The sequence below is a fragment of the Pleurodeles waltl genome, chromosome 3_1, assembly GCF_031143425.1.
Source record: "Pleurodeles waltl isolate 20211129_DDA chromosome 3_1, aPleWal1.hap1.20221129, whole genome shotgun sequence".
NCBI lineage: Eukaryota > Metazoa > Chordata > Amphibia > Caudata > Salamandridae > Pleurodeles > Pleurodeles waltl.
The window spans coordinates 1,946,812,571-1,946,836,112 of record NC_090440.1 but is presented as its reverse complement, the minus strand read 5'-3'; the positions used below and the strand labels follow the sequence as shown (position 1 = coordinate 1,946,836,112).

The following is a 23,542-nucleotide window of genomic DNA, read 5'->3' as shown; positions in this document are numbered from 1 at the left end:
GCTCCTTTTACTGTATGCAGTACTTTTGACTTACAATCATGTGTCCTTTTTCTGCAGGCAAGCAGGGCACAATGAGCTGGCTGACCGGTTGGTAGAGGGTCAGTATGAATTGACGGACAGACTGGCATTTTATCTGTGCGGGCGTAAACCAGGTGAGTGGCCCAAATACCATAGCATCTTTCCTTACAGTATGGGATCCAGGAACTGACACATGCTAACAGTCAGTGTCATGTGTGATACTTGCAGTGGGATGAACAGTGGGTGCACCCATGAGAGGAAGGCTTCGCCGCTGACCCATGGATACGCTTGTTCATATTAACTGGAAGAGCATTTCTTGCTCCTTTCAAAGGAAATATGTTTCATAGAAACAGTATCTACTCCCACTGCCACCTCCCTCTCACCCTTAGTACACTCCTTAATAGTACTGGGTGACCACTTACAACACCTTGAGCATAAGCACTTGGAAATTATTTTGGGGGTATAACCAGGTGTACTTTGAACGTCAAACTAACATTGTTTACGTTTTGTTTAAACATAAAATATCAGAAAATTGTAAAGCAGTCCTTTTAAAAAGTCATCAACCAGAACAAGATGAACAGACTTCTGCCCACTGTTTTGTTTCAAGGATTGTAGCTCTCTCACAGCCAAAATGTGTCTAGAAGTATATTTTTCCAAGAAGGCACCAATTGTTTGTTTTCTTTAAACAAGTTCATAAACCTAAACATAACAATATGCAGAAAAACACAAACCGATTTAATAAATCAGTAGATTCCAGCAATGTTTTAGGATTTATGTCATGTTATGTTTTTTGCATATTATTAGTTTTAATTAATAATATAACTGAAACTCCATAAATACATTATGGGAGCAGTGACATATGAACGTGCTCTTCTTTCAAATTACTGGATGGTCTGTAGCCATCAAGCGCTGGGTCCTTGGGATGTGAGATGCTAAACTAGAGACTGATTTATTGCCACCAAGCACAATGTTATTAATTGTGTAAGAGCCTCTGGCATCTTTGATACTTTACCATCTATGTCACTGTGATACAATGTAAAGCCTTTTCTTTTCCTGTCCTATGATTATAAAGGCACGCTTCACAAGTGATGATTTGATGACAGTTTTTAATAGCTGTTATCACCCCAGCAACTTCCTTCAATAAACCAAAATACCACCGTGAAATCCCTGGGTCAGTCAGATACCTAGTAAGCAGTGGAATGACCCATCCACACCCCATATATATCTTGCTGCCAAGTTCATCATTACTTATCTAGTCATGAGCTGTTGGGCTACTACTGTCTATTAATTGGACTTAAAAAGTTCTGTTTTTCACGCTATAGACAGTCATCAACATAGCTGTGAGCATACTTTTCTTGCTCCACTGTTTAATGTGCTCTGCCCTCATTCCTAGAACTCACTTCATCACCACAGGCCTGACACTTTCAGATTCAAATCCACACTGAAGGTCCACCTCCTTGGTGTGGCGTTTGCAGTTGATTCAAAAACTCTGCATTATCTCTCTCTTCATTTAAGTCTCACTTATTATATAACTGTCCTTGCGAATCTACCATTGTCCGAGTTGCTGCTTGTTTGTCCCTGTTCTCACCCAACACATGCTACCTGTGGTTTATGTATATCTGCTACAACTTTTCAAATTGACATATGTACCTTTCAGCTAAATCTATTCTAAAAGCATGTTCGATGGCAAATGTAGCAATAGATACACATGCTCTGCATACTCCTGCATCCAGTGTTGGGTTCGGAATTGTGCATGTTGTTATTCTTCGTAGAAGTCTTTAGATTCACAAGGTTGAGTGACTCCTCCTCTCTGTGATAATGCGCATGGACATCGACTTCATTGTTAGATTGTTTTTTCTCCGCCGTCTGGTTCGGACGTATGTGCCTCCGCTTTGTGTTTTGACTCAGTTTCAGTTTGATTTCTTTAGTTCTGTTAAATTCTCAGTTGTAATGTTATTGTTCGCACCTTATCTGTCTGCTGCTCCTTGAGAAACTCCGCCAGTTTGACTTTGCTCAACCAAAGCCCCTTCAGGCACCACTCTTAGGGGCCTACACTTCGACTTTAGCAGTCTTCCAAAAATGCAGTACCGGTGATGGAACACATGCCCTTCAGATTCTCCCCACGTTGTCAGGTGAAATACCCACACACAGAGCAAAATTGGATCTGTAATTTGTGTCTCTTCCCAGACCACAAAGAATCTGTCTGTGATGCGTGCCGATGCTTTCAATCGAAGAAGGCTCTCCAGGACCACAGGTCTTGTCGCCTTTCAATGTCTCACAAGGCCACGGGCGATACTCCTGATATGTTGGATGATGAGCACGCCCAGGAGAAACCAAACACCGAAGAAGAGGAGGCCTTCTCTCTTGATGGCAACTCCAGCTCTGACCTCGAGGTACACTTGGAGTTGCAGGATATTCTGTCAACTCAATCCATGAGTACTGCAGCCCCTCCCCTCCCATCTAAGCTCATTAAAAAACCTACAACTTCAACAGTCCCCAATCTGAGGTCACTGGTCCACCATGCTATCTGTACATGGTCAGATCTGGAAAACTGCATCGGAAGCTCCACCCTCTCGCCTGGCATTGAAAGCACTTGCCAAGTCCAAGCCTTCGTCATTGACCTCTTTGGATTGAGAGCAGCCTTCAGAGCTGACTCAACTCTGTGCCGACCAGGCAGTTGACCCCTTCATCCTCTATGCTGACAGTGTCTTACATCTCCAGATCCCAAGCTTTGGCCTGGTGGACACGGGGGTACACAAGGAGATGATCCATGGGGCATGTATGATGCAGATCCTAACATAAACAATGACCCTGATCTTAACCCAGCTTGCCCTTCACCCCTTGAGGACGAACCCCTGTTAGCAGGACGTCATAGCAAATGAAGCAGTCTTCTATAATGTGGAATTACACAGGGAGCCAATGGAGGATGAGTTCCTTTTTTACATGCTATTATCCACTCACAAAGGCGCACACTATTTGCCCATACTGAAGGGTATACTGAGGCATAATGAGATCTTTAAGGGCCCCAGTAGGTCTAGAGGAGTCAGACCAAAAGTGGACAAAAAGTACAAGCCTACTCCATCTGGCCCTATTTTCATTAGCGGTCGACTACCACCTGACTCTCTGGTTTGTACTACAGCACACAGACGGGCCAACTCAGAAGCCACTGGAGACACACCACCTCCAGATAAGACGAGCAAGCGGATAGATGCAGCGGGAAAAAAGGTTGCAGCCCAGGCTGCCGAACATTGGTGTATTGCCAATTTCCAGCCTCTCTTAGCCTGGAAAAATAGAGCTCTTTGGGACGAAATGGAGGAGCTACTGCAGTACCTCCGAGAAGAACACAGAAAAAAGGGTCAGCAGTTAGTAGCTGAGGGATAAACCATTACTAATACGGTATGCTTTAGATACTGTAGGCACCGCGGCACAGGGAATTAATACTAGTATTCGCATGAGGAGTCCTGCTTGCCTCAGGATTTCTGGTTTCAAACCAGAGGTCCAGCTGGCTGTTCTTAACATGCCCTTTGATAAAGAACATCTCGTTGGCCCCCAAGTATACTCTACTTTGGAGAACATTCAAAAGACACAGAAACTGCCAAAGCTATGGGTGCACTACAAACACCTACTCCTAGGGGGACTTTTCGTTGCCCAGCCTACCGTGGGGACTACAAGTCCACCTCTGCAGAGGCCTCCACATCACAACAAAAGCAATCACAAACTTCCTACACTAAGAGATACTTCTATGGCTTGTTTAGAGGCAACAAGAATAAAGGTAGAGATAAGGGAGCCTCCCCTCGTGGAGAAACGCCCTCTACCAAACAGTGACTACCCTGTTCTACCCCAGGATCACACAACTCCTACCAGGGGAGACTACAATATTTCCACCCAGCATGACAGACCATCACCACAGACAAGTGAGTATTAGCCATTGTCCAACATGGCTATTGCCTGGAGCTCATTACCACACCACCCAACATTCCACCTCGTGCTCACAGATTAATGCAGAAACATCAAGCACTACTCAAACGGGGAGTCCAAGCCCTTCTCCTCAAAGGGGCCATAAAACCTGTTCCTCTTTAACATCAGGGCTCAGGAGTATACTCTCTATACTTCCTAATCCTGAGGAGGGACAGGTCATTAAGGCCAATCTTAAATCTCAGGCCTCTAAACAAATACATACTATCGGAGCACTTCCACATGGTCAGCTTACAGGATGTCATTCCATTTCTTCAACAAGGCGACTTTACGGCAACACCTGACCTAAAGAATGCCTACTTCCACATACCAATACACCCAGCTCATCGCCAGTACTTAAGATTTGTCATAGCAGGCAAGCATTACCAGTTAAAGGTTCTTTCATTCTGGGGTAACTGACGCACCTCGAGTGCTCGCCAAATGCTTAGAAGTGGCCACAGCTCATCAGCACAGACAAAATGTCCATGTATTCCTTACCTAGACGACTGGCTTATCAAAGCCAGCACTCATCAGTGCCAACAACACATTTAGATGACAATGGTCTTTTCCACAGGTTAGGGTTTACTATGAACAGTCCCAAATCTCACCTGCAACCACTACATGTTCAACTATATTTGGGAGTAATCCTAAACACACAGTTAGGATTAGCCTCCCCAAATCCCGCACAAATCCAAAACTTTCAAACAATATTGTTCCAGTTTCGGATAAACCAGCTACATGCAGGATTGTTATGCCTCTGCTTGGAATGATGGCTTCTTGCATTGCCATAGTTCCCCATGCAAGGTTACACATGCGTCCGTTACAGAGATGCCTAGATCATCAGTCTCAGTCACAGGGTTAGTTGGAGGGTCTAGTGTTGATAGACAGTCTCGCTCAGAGCCCTCTGCAATGGTGGAACACTATCAGCCTGTTGGAGGGGCGGACCCTGTTCCCCATATCACTTTCACAATAGACGCATCACAGACGGGATGGGGGCTCACTTACAAGACCTCACAGTACAGGGTTTCTGGATGCCAAGCATCAATCTTTCCACATCAACTACCTAGAGTTTCGAGCTATTCACCTAGCATTGGATGCATTCCTACCTTGTCAAACACATAGAGAGAGATAGGGGAGGGTCATTTCCCTATACTACGTCCCTGCGACAGCCATCAACAACACAAGAATATGGGGAACATAGTGGACAGGCCGGTCTGGCCTATTCAACTGGTAATCAGATCACTACTGTAGTGGTCTAATTTAGGTGTGAGGTATGGTAGTGGTAACTGTGTTCTGTGGGAGGGGGATTTCTCCTTACGGAATGGGTGGTCTACCACACATTATAGTGTCATGCTTCATCATTTGATCACCTATCCCCACCCAGGTAGGATTGCACCACCTGGGCGGACTCCACCTCGTTGTTAAAGGAACTCTGAAGGAGTACTGAAATGATATCTTTCTGGATAAAGTGGGGATCCAGTTGAATGAAAATATAAACTAAAATTACCTAACAAATCACCAGTGTATCTTACACCTTAAATAATGGTGTTTGTTGGTAAGGTTAAAAAGCACATTTGGGACACTATTGAGTATGATGATTCATTGTGTCACCATAGTCCTAATGGGCAATATATTTATGCCTGCTTGGCTGCCTACCTCCAAAATAGACGGCATCTTACTCTGTTCACAATTCCTGTCATCAAAGCCTTTATGGGAGGACTCAAACAAGTTATGCCACCAAGGGTTCCCCCAGCACCCTTTTGGAACCTTAATATCATTCTTACCAGACTCATGGGACCCCCATTTGAACCTCTTCACTCATGCCTCCTTCAATTTCTTTCTTGGAAGGTGACATTCTTTAGTGAGCTCCAGGCTATAACTTTATAATAACTCTTCTTCCATATACACAGAGGCAAGGTTGTTCTCCCCAGCAATCCTACATTCCTACCTAAGATAGTGTCTCAATTTGACCTCTACCAATCCATTGAGTTGTCTGCTTTTTCCCTCAACTGGATTGTGTTGCAAAAAGAGCTCTTCATACATTAGATGTTAAAAGACCACTCATGTTCTACATTGATAAAACTAAAGCTTTCAACAATCCCTAAACAGCTCTTTGTTGCCTTTTCAGCACCACTCAAAGGCAACCCTATATCCAAATCAGGCATAGCCAGATGGATAGTAAAATGTATTCAAAGTTCCTATGTTAAGGCCAAAATACTTTTACCTGTTCCTCCTAGAGAACACTCCACTCACAAAAAGGGAGCAACCATGTTTTTTTTAGGAAACATCTTCATAGCTGATATATGTAAGGTGGCTACATGGTCCACACCACACACCTTCACCAAGCATTACTGTGGGGATGTTTTAGTACCCCAGCAAGCCAGTGTATGTTAGGCAGAGCTACATACCCTTTTCCAAACCACTGCAATGCCCACAGGTTAGCTGTCACTTCTAATGATTAACAGTGTTTGCAGAGAATGTGTATCTACAGCCACACAGTCCATAGAACGGAATATGTTACTCACCCTATTACCATCTGTTTGTGGCATGTAGTGCTGTAGGTTCACATGCGTCCATTCCCCTCCCTAGACACCTATGGCCATTGCAGTTCCTTATATATTTACATTTAGCATGATCATTGCATTACCCACACATACTTTACACTCCTTTCTCACCTGCCTGCGGGAAAACAATCTAACAATGGAGCTGATGCCCATGTGCATTGTCGCAGAGAGGCAGAGATACTTAAACTTGTGACTTGAAAGGCTTCTTCAAAGAGAAACAACTTGCTAATCTCCTGACCCAACACTAAACGGCAGGAGTGTGCAGAGTATATTATATATCTAGAGCACTACATGCCACAAACAGATGCTTACAGGGTAAGTTATATATTCCTTCTGCTTGAAAAGATCATGTTCTTTCACTTTACTGAATAATGTAAAGAAATAAGAAGGTGATGCTGTATGAGTCTGTCTGGCTAACACAGTGTCCTCCCTTTGCTTGTGTGTTGCAGATCACAAGAATGGACATTACATCATCCCGCAGATGGCTGACAGGTGAGGTAGACTTCCTTGGCTTAGGACACTTCTCTCTGAGCTATTTTGTTCACTTAACAGATATTGAGTACAAAGGCAGCTGTGTGCTGCATGCTGCCACAGGCTTTCATCCCCACTGAGTCTTTATTTGTTATGTTATCTGACACTTCCCTAGTGTGTAGCTGCCACTATTGTAGAATTGCAGCCCTTTAACTTTCAGGACTAAATACACCCAGAGAGGACGTGGTTGTAGTATGAACTATGTTGGAACAGTTGGGCGAAATGTGTGAGGTCCTGAAGTGTCTGGTCATGTTGCAGCCAATGGGACACTGCTAATCTGTGTCCCTTGTTTAATAGAGGTTTATGAGAGGAAGTAAAGCCTGTTTCATGCAACATTTATTCTAAGTCCCTGATCGCAGAACAAGAGCATGGTCAGAGATCTACCGATATGGTGGTCAGTGGTGGTCCAGTCGATAGGGAAAAAAGTAGTGCAGTACTACATTTGTGTTTGATGTTCACCCAGAAGCTCAGCCCTAAGAAAAACACAGAGACTCTATAATGTTCACACAAAAGTGTTTAAAGTGCAACCCAAGAAAATCCACATAATGTAAAATGTAAAGGGGCTTTGGGTGTCCACCCAGAAGCACCCTGTGTACAACCCAAGGAAATCCACGGACACCTCATTAAGGGATCTGTAAATCTCCCCCAGAATTGCTGAACCCAACAATTTAATTCCTGCTTAGGAAATGTGATTAGCCAATAGAAAACAGGGGGTGGCTGGTGGAGAGGTTCTAAAGATGGATATTGGGATGAGGCAGAAGTTATGGCATAAGGTCCTTCCAGGTATTAACAGGCCCAGATAGGGATTTTGCACTTCAACTAGCCACCCCTTACCTGGACACCCAGGGAGGATGGAATTAAATAGTGGGCTTTGTAGAGTGGAAAGAGGCAATCACATGTCAAAAGGGGAACAAAAATGACCAACAGTGAATACTAAACAGTTACCTTATGCCTCCAAACAAAATAAATGTATGAGTGATAGCACCTACAGACAGATTTGTCTCACAAAAACAGACAAAAATGCTTTAATATCTTATTTGCTCCCCAGTTCAAGAGCTTTGAATAGTACCTTTTTAGAAAGAAAAAAAAACTTAAAATATATAATCAATCCCAGTGAAATATGGGCTAACAGGAACATTAGAGTGCCATGCTGGATGAAAGGAAAGGGGTTATGGCTCTCCCGAGGATGAAGTAACAGTGATAGCTTTTTCTCTCACTATCTCTCCTTGTAAAATTGTAGGGACTTTAGCCTTGAACGTATAAAACTCACAGCAGTAGCTCTGTGAGGTCCACTTGGATGTGAAAGTGTAGGTACCCTTACTAAAGTTTAGATGTAGCAGGAGACCACAGTAGTATGTCTCAGTCCCACCCAGATAAAAACTATGTAGCTATCCTGGTGACCGTGTTAGACCACCAGAGGCCACAGTAGCATGTCATTGTGGCCCACGCATAGGGGAGATAGTAACTACCCTTGCAGTAGTCACAGAAGCCTATGATAAAAGGTGTACGATGCTCATCGAAGAGTGGAGAATTTACAACCTAAGAATAACCTACTTAACCCGAGAGCCCTCATTTCTAGGTCTATTGATGAACCATGGAACTGGAAGATGGTGGATTATGGAATGGGTTCCAGTCCTGTGGATGAAACGTGGTTAGGAATTTCTTACTTCAGTGTTTCAAAATTATAAATACTAGAGGGTACTCCTTAGCCAGCCTATAACTGTTTTCCAAAGAACTGGAGGAAATCAACCAATAAGGAGGAGCTTTACCAGCGGCTCTTTGCCAATAAGCCAGCAACTTTTTGTTCATCAACAATGGCCATCTGATCAACCAGCATTGCTGAGTATAAGAGGCTTAGCAACTAAGGGTGATGCAGTAATATGCATACAGTGTGTTGTGTTGGTTATTTCAATAGCACCTTACGCCAAATATTAAGTAAACTGGTTAGAACTGTTGCCAACGTTTTCTTTGTAAAGCCTGGGACCGATCCTTCACAAGCCCTAATGAAAAAAATTAGATTAATTAAAGGACGTATAACTGTGGCTCCTTGACTTCTGTTGAAGATCCCCTGCAATGTTAATGGAGCTCCCTGAGCTCTGTGGCATTTGAGCAGTACTCATTAAAATTCTTACCACATTCACAGTCAGAGCTGCTGCAGTTTAGTAAGATTATAGTACATGTTACATTTCTTATGTGAGGGGATGTCACTCTTCTCCCTCATTCTGGACGCCTCTACGTGCTAGTATCTGGAAAAATGGGCAGCTTTAGGTATTTTTCTGTGGATTCAAGTCCTTCACAGCTAGTGAATGTAATTCCTTTTTAGACCTGGTGTATGCTGTACACGAGAGTGTTGGCATGTCTCTTTTGGCAAGGCATTCCTAAATCTTTATTTGTGTTTAAAGTTATTTGTATAAATGTCAGTGCATACACTGAGCTAATCTATTGCAGTTTATTGAAAACAGTTCTTAGAAAACTGATATGTTTTAAATTTAGAATTATCATAAAATAAATTCTCAGTCACATAGCTTAACTCTTTCGAGGGTAGGCTGGTGCATTGTCTTTTGGGACCATGCCTGACTTCTGTCTCGGTTCTCCCTCAACTATCCAAATGAATTTGTTGATTTGTCCACCTCTGTTCTGGATCCTGCCTACTGAGACCTTCATTTGACCAGGAGGTTGTGCTGACCAGGCAGTCAAGCTTGTTGAACTCTGCCACTCCCAAAATTAGGTTTCATCAGTTTATTGATTGCTACGCTCAGCTGTTGCTGTTTCAGCACCAATTTACTCTAACATGAAATTGTAACTAAGTATCCCCTGGATCTGGTTTTAATGCACCCAAAATATTAACGAATCAGAGATACGTTAATGGGAGATATCTAAAATCAAATTGTTTTCCAGCCTACTTGTTCTGTTAATACCTTTTGCCCTGACCAGATGGGCCGAGTGTATTTGATTTCATTACAAGACTGGAGGCTACCATTATGCATTTATCCTTTAACGCTACTTCATGCAGCACTTGAAAGAACATTACATCATAAACAAGTCAATCTAGAATAGAACATTGGCAACACGTCACTAGACCATGCACATAGAGATCTGTCTCTTTTAAATGCTGCTCCTTAGATAAGTAGCACTTGCTCTTTACTGCTTGCATTGTTTGTTAGTTATTGTTTCTTTTATAGAATTGATGTTTTTGGGCTTGTATTGATTGTTTATAAATAAATGTTAGACTTTGTAATTTGGTTTCCAGACTATGGAAACGTTTTTCTTAACCGTTTTCGCTGCCCTTTTCACTTCTTATTCGGCATTTTAATTCCAGCGGGCCACACGGCCCAATTTTGCAGCAGTGAACAAGCTGCCACTACAGAGATTCTTACTTTTCCCAATTACAGGCTGCCCGCATCCATGTCAGTTTCTCTGACTCGTGGTGGCCTGCTTCGATTTCGACATTTGCGGCCTGCATCTCCTTATCGCTGAAATCCAATCGGTCTGGACATGTTCTGGCCTACTGTTTCAGGAACAGACGGCCTTCTCTTCTTATTGGGAGCAGCTGCCTGATGTTCTAGACGGACTATTACGTATTACTGTCTCGGTATTACTGTCTCAACGCAATCGTTTGTACACCATTTTGGATTGATGTACAATACTTTTTTCTGCCTTATTCACGGTAATGAGCAGAGATGATGTAACTGTCAAACAAATACAGGTGACAGTTACAGTATCACTGAAGATATTTGTGCTGGCAACATCTCCTTCTGCTATCTCTGTCAAGTTTTTAACTTGAACTAAGTTCTAAATCCCTTCAAGTTTTTATTTATACAATCAAAATTAATTAAGACTTTACCTAAGTCTAATGTATTTTATTGCTACAATGCCCAATAAAAAAAGGCAACAAGTCTCTTATGATCTCTGGAGAGAAGATTAATGAGGAAATTATTAAAACATTATTTCATTTTGAAATGCAGAATTGTGTATGCTAAACAATTGATCAGGATCAAGTTAAAGAGATAGTAGGGCCTCAGAGACTTAGTTCACCCACAGTTGAGACTGACCCAGGTATGGGGGTCAAAGGAGGCAAGAAAAAGAGAAAAACAAAACACATTGAGGAAGGGTCAGTTTCTTCTAAGCCACTGGAAGTTCTAAGCAGCACAAACAGCAGTGGAGGTCTAAGCACCTCAAATAGTATGGGAGGTCTAAGTACCTCAAAGAGGATGGGTGCCCCATGCAATACAAATGCGAGAGGTGTCTGTTGCGACACAGTAGATTTGGGAGGCCGAAGCACCTCAGAAGTCTTGGAAACTCAAGATTCTGAGTTTCTGTATGACAATGGTGATGATATGGGCATGTTTGAGTATGTTTTGGATCTTGATTAAGGCCTTTTTGCTGATAATGTGCTTAGGGCAGAATGTTCGAAGTCAGTGATAAATGAAAAAATTTCTCTCACACAAAACGTAGATTAAGACCTCATCACCTTTTTGTATAAAATGGACAGAGACCTAAGGTCGTTTACTGGATATAGACATGTCTAAAGAAGCATATCTCAGCGGACTTCCTGTAAATTTGGAACTTCCCCACGGCTTGAGCACATTGGCAATTTCATTAGAAAATGGATTAGATATCCTCTTGAGAAGGAAGTGAGAAATGTGCTTAAGGCAGAATGTTCGAGGCCAGTGAAACATGAAAGAATTTGTCTCACACAAAACTTAGATCAAGAACTCATCACCTTTTTGTATAAAATGGGCAGAGACCCAAGGAAGGGACTTGAGTAGTCCCTCAAAATTTGTCAATATCGTTTACTGGACATCGACATGTCCGAAGAGGCATATCTCAAAGGACTTCCTGTAGATTTGGCGCTTCCACATGACTGGAGCCAATGTGCCATTGTGTTCCTTGGTAATGTAAACGTGGCATTGAACTTGGAGAGATACAAAGTGTCCTTATGAGAATAAATACCAAATACAGGGATCTGGCAGATAAAGAGGCCTGCCAGAATCCAAAAGGTCTTCTCTTCGGGGAAGATATGGTAAAAACCTTGGTAAAATACGTTGCGACCTTTACTGCCTTGGACAACGCCCAGTCAAATAAGTTTTCAATCCAAGTGTTTTTGGTCTGGCCGGCAAAAGGGGACATTTGGCCAGCCGCAGCTTTCAAAGGTGCCAAAATAATACCTACAGACCAAGAGGCAGAGGATATCAATCGACTGCAGCTGCTGCCTTTATCCACAAAGAGGGCGCTATCAATGTGCCAGAGGGAAAAGGTCCAGAGGACAAGGTTCCTTAGCTTACCAGAGTGTGTACAAACACTCTTCTTTCTCCCGGGAAAAAGTAGGAGGTAGTCTCAAGCAGTTTACCCATATATGGGAAAGCATAACTCAGGACCCTTGGGTTTTGCTAGCTGTCAGAGGTTTTAAAATATATTTCACAGAAACACCTTTTCAAAGTGTCACTCCAAGAGAACTAACAATGTCCTTAGATCAACAGAAAGTTGTAGATGTGAAGGTAAAATCTATGCTGGAAAAGGGGGTGATTATAGAAGTGAGCATGGAATGCAAGGTCTTTGTCAGAACTCTTTTCCTGGTGGAGAAGGACAAAGGGTGGAGACCCGTCATAAATGTGAAACAATTAAGCTGTTTCATAGTTTACAGACATTTCAAGATGGAAGGAATCCATCTTTTAACTGACATGTTATTAAAAGATGATTAGTTGGTGAAATTGGATCTAAAAGACGCTTATTTTACAATCCCCATAGCCAAAGATTGCCAACCTTACCTTCAGTTCACCTGGCTGAATCACTTATACCAGTTTTGTGCACTTCCTTTTGGTCTCTCTTCCGCACCATTGTGCTTCACCACAGTAATGAAGGCGGTAACATCTGTCCTAAGAAAAAGAAGTGTTTGTATGATCATTTACTTAATATCCTTATGTCCCAGTGTCAAATTCAAATCTCAGGAGATGTGGACATGGTTGTGTCCCTTTTGGTAAGTTTGGGTTTCATTGTAAACAAAGAAAAGTCTATTCTTAATCTTTTTCAGTCTCTGTAGTTTTTGGGGTTCACAATAGATACAATCAATGTGCTTTTACTCCTTACATCAAAAAAGATATGCAAGGAAATAAGGTATGTCCTCAGACAAGAATCATTTACCCTAGGAGTATTAGCAAGACTATTAGGTCTTCTTTCTTCTTCTGTTCAAGCAATCTTAACGGGCCCCTTACACTATTGTGCTCCACAGAGAATTAAGGCAAGAGCCCTTCGGGGAGGCTGGTTGTATGGAGACAAGATATATTTCAAACCAGAAGCGAGGATAGAACTGACTTGGTGGTTAGAGAATTTGGAAGTCTGGAATGATCAGGCAACCTTTGTTTCTTTACCTGGTTTTATTCTAGAATTGGATATGAGATTAAGAGGTTGGGATGCATGCTTGGGTGTACAGGAGACTGGTAGATCACCACATAAGCTATTTAGAATTAAATGCTGGTCTTTATGCTCTCATGAGTTCCAGACACTGTCTGCAGGGCAGAGCTGTTTTATGGAAGATGGACAATGTTTCTGTTGTTTCTGTTGTAACTTATATACATCATTTGAGGGGGAGGGGAACAAAAATCTTTGGATCTGGCAGTGAACTGTCAACGTTCTTTGGAGGTTTTGCTTTTAACACACAATCCGTTTACAGGCAGAGTATTTTCCTGGGAAGGCAAATGTTTTTGCAGATTGGAATTCAAGATTTTTGAAGGATTACAGCGATTGGAAGCGCAGCAAGGAGTGCTTCATAAAATGATTCCACTTTTGGGGTCCCTTGGAGACAGACCCCTTTGCGAACAGATTGATGTTTCAACTGAAGAAATATTACAGTTGGAGGCCAGATCCAGGAGCTTTAGCTGTGAATGCCTTCCTTCAGAAATGGAAAGTAACAGATGCTTATGCGTCCCCCCCCCCTTTATTTTGCAATGATTTAGAGGGTCCTTCAGAAAGTGAGGCGGGAAAGATGCTCCCTCGTTCAAGTAACTCCATTTTGGGTCTCCCAGGCGTGGTTCCCAATGACTTTGCAACTCGCTTGCGACATTACATTTTTTCTTCCGGCCACAAAGGATTTTCTGAAAGGCATAGATGGAGTGGAACACCCTCTGGTACAGTCAGGAGCTTTGAGCCTTCTTGCATGGAAAATATCAGGAAATCTTCAGAAATGTCAGGTCTTTCTGGAACAGCTGAAGAATTCCTTGAGGAATCTTGGGCTCCTGGAACCCAGTATAGGAACAAAGGAATCTGGAAGACATGGGTTTGTTAGTGCATGGAGAGGAACTTGGATCCTGTAGAGGCTCCTATAGTAGAGGTGCTTTCTGGTGGAACAATTTGATAAGGGACTCAGTTATAGAACCATCAACTGTTATAGATCTGCGATACCAGCAGGTCACAGTCTTGAGAGTGTAGGGAAGAATGGTTTGAATTGTGGAATGCATAAAAGCATCGGATTGAGAAGACCACTAAGACCAAGTTGCCAAACCTTATGGGCTGTTAACTTGGTACTGAGCATGTTTTCTTCATGGCCAGGGAATACGTTTTGGAGTTAAAGAAACTCTCTATAAAACTAACTACTTTACTTTGTCTGATCTCTTGCCGAAGAGTTTTGGATGTTAAAGCATTAGAGGTAAGTAACCACCTTTGACCATTTTGGGGTGATCTTTGATGTAACTAGAAGAACTAAAACCATGTTGGATACAATCTTTTACCGAAGATATGATTCATATAAGAAATTGTGTGTGGTGGATTGCATGAAGGAATATGATTGCCATATGAGTGAATTTCATCCACATGGTACTATTCAATTGTTGATTTCTTTTGTCAAACCACTTAAAGTGGTCACTACTGCTACCATTGCTAGGTGGGTGAAATGCATTATGACAGAGGCTGGTATTTATTTGTTGAAGTTTTGTGCTCTTTCGATAAGAGATGTAATGGCTAGTCAAACCTTTTGGAAAGGAGGAAGGTTAGAAGACATTATGAAAGCTGCTGATTGGTCTGATGCAACCACATTTGCTAAACATTATTCTAAACCAATTGAACATATGTCTGATGTGGTTTTGGAGGGCTACCGCCATGCATAATGATAGCCTCTGGTCTTGTAATGAAATAGCCATTCTCCAAATTAAATGCCAAGAGAATCTGGATGTCATTAAAGACACTGAGCTAAACTTATCCCACCCCCTTCACCATTTAGTTCGTCATAAGCATAAAAAAAGACAAAAGGTTTTCTGTATTGTGTTTTTTCTTGTACAGATTAAGTACATTTTGTAATTTAGGATCCTTGGTTGTAATGACATTATTTTTACTAAAAATGTTTTCCAGAATTTATTCTTTTCTAATTACATTTATCTTACAGATAATAACTAATAGGTCAGCTTCACAGAAGAGTTTGCCTGGTGTTTTGCATTTGGGTTTAGGATGTTTCTTTACTCTTGTACCAGAATGATGGGAGCAACTTTGGATCTGCAACTTGTGCATTTAAAAGAGGCAGATCACCATGTGCATTACTTACTTATGATGTAATATTCTTTCAAGTGCTGCATGGAGTATCATTAAAGGATAAATGCATAATTTTAGCCTCTGTCTTTAACGAAATTCAGATTCTCTTGGTATTTACTTTAGAGATTCGCTCTTCTTATTTCCTCTTCACTTATTTCAATAAAAGTGCAAATGCACCTCTGTCTGTGTCTAGGAACCTGCTACCTGAACAGCAGCTGTGTCTATTTCTTTCACCTTTGTGTGTGTGTGTGTTAATGCTTCCATTGGGTTGTACTTCTTTAAGTATGTTGTTTTTATTCGGATATGTATGTTTATATAACAATATCTTTCTACAGTGTAGACTGTTCCATTTGTTTAAGGCCTGTGCATTATTTAGCGTCCTCTTATGCATGTACTTGTGATTGTGCACTAGACTGTGCGAAAATGGGCTTGTGTTACTATCACTGTGTTTGTCCTTGTGTTGTACTGTGAAGTTTGTTTCTAATAGGAATGTTTTTTTTGAGTGAATATATGGAGCTCATGTGTGTTTGGAACCATCTACATATGAGACAAAGTTGTGGATACAAACGAAAATGTCAGCATGAAAGATAGGAATGCAAATCAGAACATAGATCTGTACTTTAGTGATACAGAAAAGTTCGAGCAGGAGTACTGGGCTTTGAAATATACATAATGGGAAGATGCTTTTGAGCAATGTATAACCGTGTGATGGAGGACTGAAAAGCCAGGACTGGTAGTGACAGATAAAGGTGGCAGCAGTGATCAACAGTTAGCCCCCACAGCGACGCCTCATGAAAGAACTCCTTGAAAATAAGTGGCGGGGTAGCGATTGGTGTAGTATGCTGGAGCAGTCACCAAGATCGTAGCAGCAAGCCTGAACTCATTCAATGAGCACTGATAGCAGTAGGAGGCATTCGTAGCCACAAGGTAATGGGTACACAGGGAAATGCCCAGCAATGGTTGTGTGTGTGGTCCTGCGCTACAGTAGAGCTGTAAATCTTCAACTACAAAGCTAAATAGGTATCCTTGACTGTTCCATGTGCTTTTGAAGAAGCACAACAAAGTGGAAACGCATTCTCAAAAAGCATCTCTCTCGAACCAGTTTTCACAAATTTTTCTAAACAGATTTTGAAACCACCCTACCTAATGGTGTTTGTGTCAAATGTTCCTTTTTATCCTGAATAGTATTCCCCCTTTTGCTTCCTTAACTCCTACTTCTCCTCCTTTCGCTTTTTTTAACCCTGTGTGATGGGGACATTGGCCCTCATTACGACTTTGGCGGTCTTTTCACAAGACCACCAGAGCCGCGGGCGCAAGAAGACTGCCAGTGCTGGCAGCCTTCCTACCACCATATTATGAGTATTGAAGGATGTCCGCCACATTTTGGCCAGCAGTCCTCCAGTAGTTGTGCTGGCAGTCGGAGGCACCTGGGCGGTTCCACCACCAGCCCGCCCTGCCAGATGGGGGGGCGCTGCCAGTGGTGGAAACACCCTTTCTCTGCCAGATGACCTCCTCGCCGGACAAGGTAAGTTGATCGTCCGACAGTGGAGGAGGGTCGGGGGTGTTGTTTGTGTGAGTGGGTGTTGTCTGCGTGTGTGTATGCATGTGTATGGATGTGTGTGTATACATGGTTGAATTCTTGTATGAATGTTGAAGTGAATATGTGTATAAATGTTGAAGTGATGCGTGTATGAATGTTCAAGTGAGTACGTGGATGGCTGCATGTGAGTGAATGCGTGTATGTCAGTGTTGGTGAACGAGTGTATGCGGGGTGCGGGAATGAGTGTATGCGGGGTATGTGTGGGTGTCTGTGCGTGTATGCTGGGTGTGGTGTGCTGTTCTGGTAGGGATGAGGGGTGCTGTACTAGAAGGGGGGTGGGGGCGCTGTTCTGGTAGGGGGTGATATTGGACTTGCAGGAGGTGGGGGAGTCCTCTGCCGGTGACAGGAAAGAAATTTCCTGTCACCAGTAGCCTTTCCACCAGGTTTTTCGTGGCAGTGCTATTGCCGCAGAAACCCTGGTGGAAAGCGACTCCTAATACCGCCTGCGGCCTTCATTGGACTGTCGGGTCAGAGATGCTAATCTCCGGCTGGTCCAACCGCCCTGGCTGTACAGGCGGGTATGTGGCCGGTTGGCAGAGGCCAGCCCGCCACTCTCATAACGTGGCGGTCTTCACCGCCAGCCCGTCGGCGGTTAAACCGCCACCGTGGCCCTGGCAGTCAGAAGACCGCCAGGATAATAATGAGGGCTATAGTTCTTCATTTCTCAACCACTCCTTTATGGCTCTTTTCTCATATGATCTGCCAGGTTAAGTTAGTTGTTGTGCTTTTGCAATCAAATACATTTTAAGAATAATTTATAAATATACATGCAGCGATGGACTTTGCAGACCTTCGAACTTACACTGTGCCACCGAGTGTAACACGATATCTGCTTCCTTCATGCGGTCACCTGGTACAGAGCTGATCACACACTGCACACAGATTATTGGAAACCCTTGCAAAAAAACAGATTTTCAGCTGATTGTTTGCAGGCTCTGTGCAGTCACTGTCCAATAGGGGGCTTAGAACCTCACTAGGACACACACCACCAGAACATCAGAACTGCCAAAAAAGCCGCCTTTCAAGCATGCCTCAACACCAGCACTCACAGCAGCAAAGAGCTCTTCGCCATCGTCAAAGAGTTCACAAACTCTTGGGCAGACACCTCATCCATCCTTCGCTCCCAAGACCTCTTCGACAACCTCGTCAATTTTTTACTGTAAGATCCAGGACATCTACGAAGGCTTCAGGAACGAAAGCCAGCCAGCACCGCTTACCACCATGCACCACCACGGACCTTGCACCCCACCAGATGCTGAAAGCCTGGACCCCCTTCACCAAAGAGGACACCTATACACTGATGAACTCCATCCACTCAGGACCACCCTCGGATTCATGCCCTCATCACATCTTCAACTTGGCCAGCGCCTCCATTGCACGGGAGCTCTGCCGAACCATCAACCTGTCCTTCAAGACTGCCACATTCTCCTCCGACTGGAAACACGACGAAATTAGCCCATTACTCAAGAAACCCACAGCTGACCCTAGGAAGCTGAAGAACTACAGACCCATCTCTTTGCTCCCTTACCCAGCCAAGGTAATGGAGAAGGCCGTCAAACAGCAACTCACGGAGTTCCTCGAGACACTGTCTCCAGGACCCTTCCCAATCAGTCTTCGGAAGCAACCACAGCACCAAAACCGCACTCTTAGCAGCCACCGATGACACACGCATCATACTGGACCACAGAGGCACTGCTGCACACATCCTTCTCGATCTCTCCGCTGCATTTGACACCACCTCCCACTTTGCCCTCTGTGACAGACTGCATGACGTTGGCATCCGAGACAAAGCCCTGAAATGGATCAGATCCTTGCTCACCAAAAGAACACAGAAGGTCAGACTACCACGTTCACATCAGAACCGAAAGATACTTGCTTCGGAGTGCCCCAGGGATCCTCACTAAGCCCGACGCTTTTCAACATCTACATGGTCCCACTCACCAAGATCACCAGACAACACGAGCTACACATAGGGCCTCATTCTCACCCTGGCGGTAATTACCGCCAGGGCGGAGGTCGGCGGTAGCACCGCCAACAGGCTGGCGGTGCTCCGCCGGGCATTCTGACCGCGGCGGTACAGCCGCGGCCAGAAGCGGAAAGCCGGCGGGCTACCGCCGACTTTCCGCTGCCCGTCTGAATCCTCCATGGCGGCGGAGCGCGCTCCGCCGCCATGGGGATTCAGACACCCCCTACCGCCATCCTGTTCATGGCGGCTCTCCCGCCATGAACAGGATGGCGGTAGGAGGTGCCGCGGGGCCCCTGGGGGCCCCTGCAGTGCCCATGCCAATGGCATGGGCACTGCAGGGGCCCCCGTAAGAGGGCCCCAAAAAGTATTTCAGTGTCTGCCCAGCAGACACTGAAATACGCGACGGGTGCAACTGCACCCGTCGCACCTTCCCACTCCGCCGGCTCAATTCTGAGCCGGCATCCTAGTGGGAAGGTTGATTTGCCCTGGGCTGGCGGGCGGCCTTTTGGCAGCCGCCTGCCAGCCCAGGGCAAATGTCAGAATCACCGCCGCGGTCTTTCGACCGCGGTGCGGTGTTCTGACGGCGGTACCTTGGCGGACGGCCTCCGCCGTCCGCCAAGGTCAGAATGACCGCCATAGTCTCTTACGCTGACGAGACCCAACTGATCCTCTCCCTGAATGAGGACCCTGTGCAAGCCAAGAGGAACTTCCGCAACGGGATGACAGCAGTCGCCGCCTGACAGGAGGCGAGCTGCCTCAATCTCAACTCAGACAAGACAGAGATCCTCGTGATCAGCTCCACCCCTTCTGCCTGGAACGACTCCTGGTGGCCCACCGCACTTGGTAATGCCCCTGCCCCCATGCACTCATCCTGGGCTTCATTCTGGACTACACTCTATCGATGACCTGCCAAGTTAATCCCGTCTCCTCATCAAGCTTCCACACCCTCCGTCTCCTGCAAAAGATCTTGAGATGGATTCCCGCTGACACGAAGAAGACAGTCACCCACACACTCATCACCAGCAAACTGGACTACGGCAACACACTATATGCCAGCATTTCCAAGAAGCTTCAATCAAGACTACAATGAGTCCAGAATGCAGCAACCAGACTCATCCTGGACATCCCCTGACGCAGCCGGATCTCCACCCACCTCAGAAACCTACACTGGCTCCCAGTCAACAAGTGCATCGCATACAATCTCCTGATCCACACCTTTAAGGCACTGCACAACATAGGACCAGCCTACCTCAACCACCGCCTCACCTTCTACATACCCAACAGACTTCTCCGTTCCTCCCAGCTAGCCCTGGCAGCCATCCCCAAGATCTGGAAAAGGACAGCAGGAGGTAGATCCTTCTCCTACCTAGCAGCTTGGACATGGAACACACTTCCCCTCAAGCTCAGACAGACCGCATCACTGAAGCAGTTCCGGAAGGACCTCAAGACCTGGCTCTTCAACTGATCAGCCACACGCCTTCATTCAGCACCTTGAGACCCTATGGGTGATTAGCCCTGCTTTACAAGTCCTGATTGATTGATTGATTGATTGACATCAGTGGCATCCTCAGAATCTTTTTTTTTTTTTTTTCTCTTTTCTTTTCTTGATGCTGGGAAGTGAAGGCGATGAGTTAAGGTGCGTCAGGCTGTACTCAGCACAAAGCTCCTTACACATGAACATTTTTCAAAGGTTGGTAAGTCTGCCTTTTGAGCTTTCCTCTTCAGCCTTTGGTTTCTTCGTCAATCACTTTTTGCTTCCACCCATTAAAGCATACAGCAAGGAATCCATCATGTATTGCCCTTTCAGTGGTGAAATGTTGCTTGATCACCAAGTATGCCACAACCTTTTGTGAGACTGAGGTTATCAAACTGTAAAAGGAGCCTTCACAGAATGAAAGCCTCTTTTAAAGTTAGTTAAAATGTCCTCTAGAGAAAACATAGAAGATCCATCTCCTGCTGCCCGTCCTTTGTTTCTTGGAGAAGAGCGAACCAAAGTAGAGGGAGGCCCAGCATGGCAGGCCCTGCCTTTTCCCTCCCTCGTGTAGTTTCAAAAGACAAAAGCTGCTAAAGACCGAACATCTTTGTCCACGAAATGTAAAAGTACTTTGTTATTTTTGCAAGTGTGTGTCTGCCTGCAGCCAAGGTAAAATCTGCATCTCATTGAAGACCTCTAATCTCTGAGCTCTTTTGTGGGGTGGCCCGATCCTATTTATTTATTTATTTATTTGCAAATCTTTGTCATTTCGGTCATTGTTTTTGCTTAGTCTCTTAATCTTACATGCTTTTTGTATAGGACATTTTAGAATCGTTTGCAGTTGTTATGCTGTATGAATTATTTTAAGTGCCAACTCTGCACATTGATTGCATTTCCATATCTTCGGTTCTTTGATCCATGCTTGCATTTTAACTCCCATGAAGCACTTTCCTTGCTGTTTTTGCGCAATATTTTGAGGTTTTAGTGCATTTATAGAGCAGGGTTATGTTTTATTACCTTTGTTTAAGGTCATTTATTTAAGGGTCATTTTTGTAACTAAGAACTCTGGTTGGAATTTTCACCGTGTGCAAAATTGGACGGTGTGTTGATTTATGATTTAATATGAAAAAATAGTAATTATAAGGCAACGATGTGCCTTCTATAAAATGTTCATCAAAGTTGCTCAAGGTGTTATCAGCTTTACATGTACTGTTATAAATATTCATGGTTTTAATGTTTGTTGTGCCTTATTAGCACAAGATCAAGCATAAATAAATAAATACAAATACAGTCATTGAGGTGCTGACCCCCTCTTGAAACCGAACTGTTGGTGAAATCAGAGAAAGGCAGTGATAGTAACAGAAAATTAGACTTCTGAATTCCTTTGCACTTAAACTTTTACTGTTCTCTAAAAAGGCATTTTACGTATACATCGTGTCAGATTAATTTATCATGTCATAAGCGTGTTTATTAAACACATTATACTAATTTTATTCATTAAATAATCGAAGACAAAATATTGTCCTTTGGCGTTAAAAGAATAAGAGAATGAGATACTCATCCAGTGGCTGAATTGCACAACGTGTAAGCTGGAAACCCTACTCCAGCTCCCAGCGTTCTCTTTAAGCAGATTAGGTGATCCTAATACTGTACTCGACCTCGTTTTCGGTGTCAAATCTGAAAACACCTTGAACTAATTCAGGTCCGGATGTAGGACTTTAGAAAAACCTAACTTGTATATGATTTAGTAGACAATATGTTTGTCATATACAACAGTAATATTGGCCGTATACACAGAGCATTGATTAATCGACAACTCTTGGATTCCGTGATGGTACTTTTGTCAGTGTTTGCAAGTAGGGAATTCTTAAAGGTTTCTAAGTTCAAGTTTATAAAACTATTGCTTTTAATAGATGTCAGTGCAATAATCTAAACTAACGCACTATCGTGGAATGTACGCGTTCAAAAATAGCCTTTTCCTGTGACAGAATATCATGTCTTACATGACACTTGTTATGTCACTAACATTTGACGGCTCTGCTCATGCTTTGAGGCCTTATGCCAATTCAGGCCCTTGGCTTGGTACTTGAACAACTCTCCCAGTGAAATGTCTGGCTTGCCCACCTCTCTGCAGCTGCAAATGCTCTTCCTGCCAGGTCCTTAAAACTACTGTATTGCAGTAAAATTCCCCAATTATTTAGGAACGTAATTTAATTTATTTTGCTACCGATCCTAGGATTTGAACCCCGGTTTTAGTATGTAATTTCCAGAAAAAAATATGTTGGGAGTAATTGGAGAATGGGTCTTCACATGTTAGCTAGTCTCCAAAAAGAATTGCCACCCTCTGGTCTTCAGGATTGTGTTTTCTATTTTTGGTTTGTCTTCACTTGGAGGACTTGACAAGAAAGTCTAAAATGATTGCTAAAAAAGGCCTTGAACACCTAAGCTAGAGCTCCTTGCACACAGCCTTCTGGCAAGTGGCCCTGGTAGGCAGGGGCGTTGTAAGCGCTGGCATTGAATGCATCAACAGCAGCTCTGCCAACAATATAGCATATGCATCAGCAAAGGAACAGTTGCAAAGACATGTCTTATTTTTATGAATGTAGTTTAGCGTAACGCAAACAAGACCCTTATGGCACGGCGCTTTACATAGAAAGGAAAACATGAGTAAACACAAACAATGCATTCAGAAGACGAATCGTATTTACAGTATAGAGAGGGTAAAATACATGTTCTGAGGAGTGAGACAATAGAATATACAATATGTACATTTGGCAAAGGTGGGGATTATAGTTCATCGTAACGTGCGGTGGACAAGAGAAGAGGCAGTGTAGAAGGGTGCTGGGGGAAGGACTAGCGGGGTAGTATTGACCGCAGCGAGGAAAGGGATGTTGTCAATGGGAGGATGGATGGAATTC

General features: G+C 43.7%; 1 protein-coding gene across 11 annotated transcripts in view; it reads left to right on the top strand.

Annotated features, from left to right (window-relative positions):
• Nucleotides 1-23,542, top strand: part of GIT1 (GIT ArfGAP 1) — a 258,163-nt gene that overhangs the window by 144,175 nt on the left and 90,446 nt on the right. For all 11 annotated transcript variants that reach the window (XM_069226252.1, XM_069226245.1, XM_069226243.1 and 8 more), the window contains exons 7-8: nt 58-152; nt 6,986-7,028. In XM_069226252.1, coding sequence (XP_069082353.1) covers nt 58-152; nt 6,986-7,028 — 138 coding nt within the window. The remainder of the gene's footprint in view (nt 1-57; nt 153-6,985; nt 7,029-23,542) is intronic.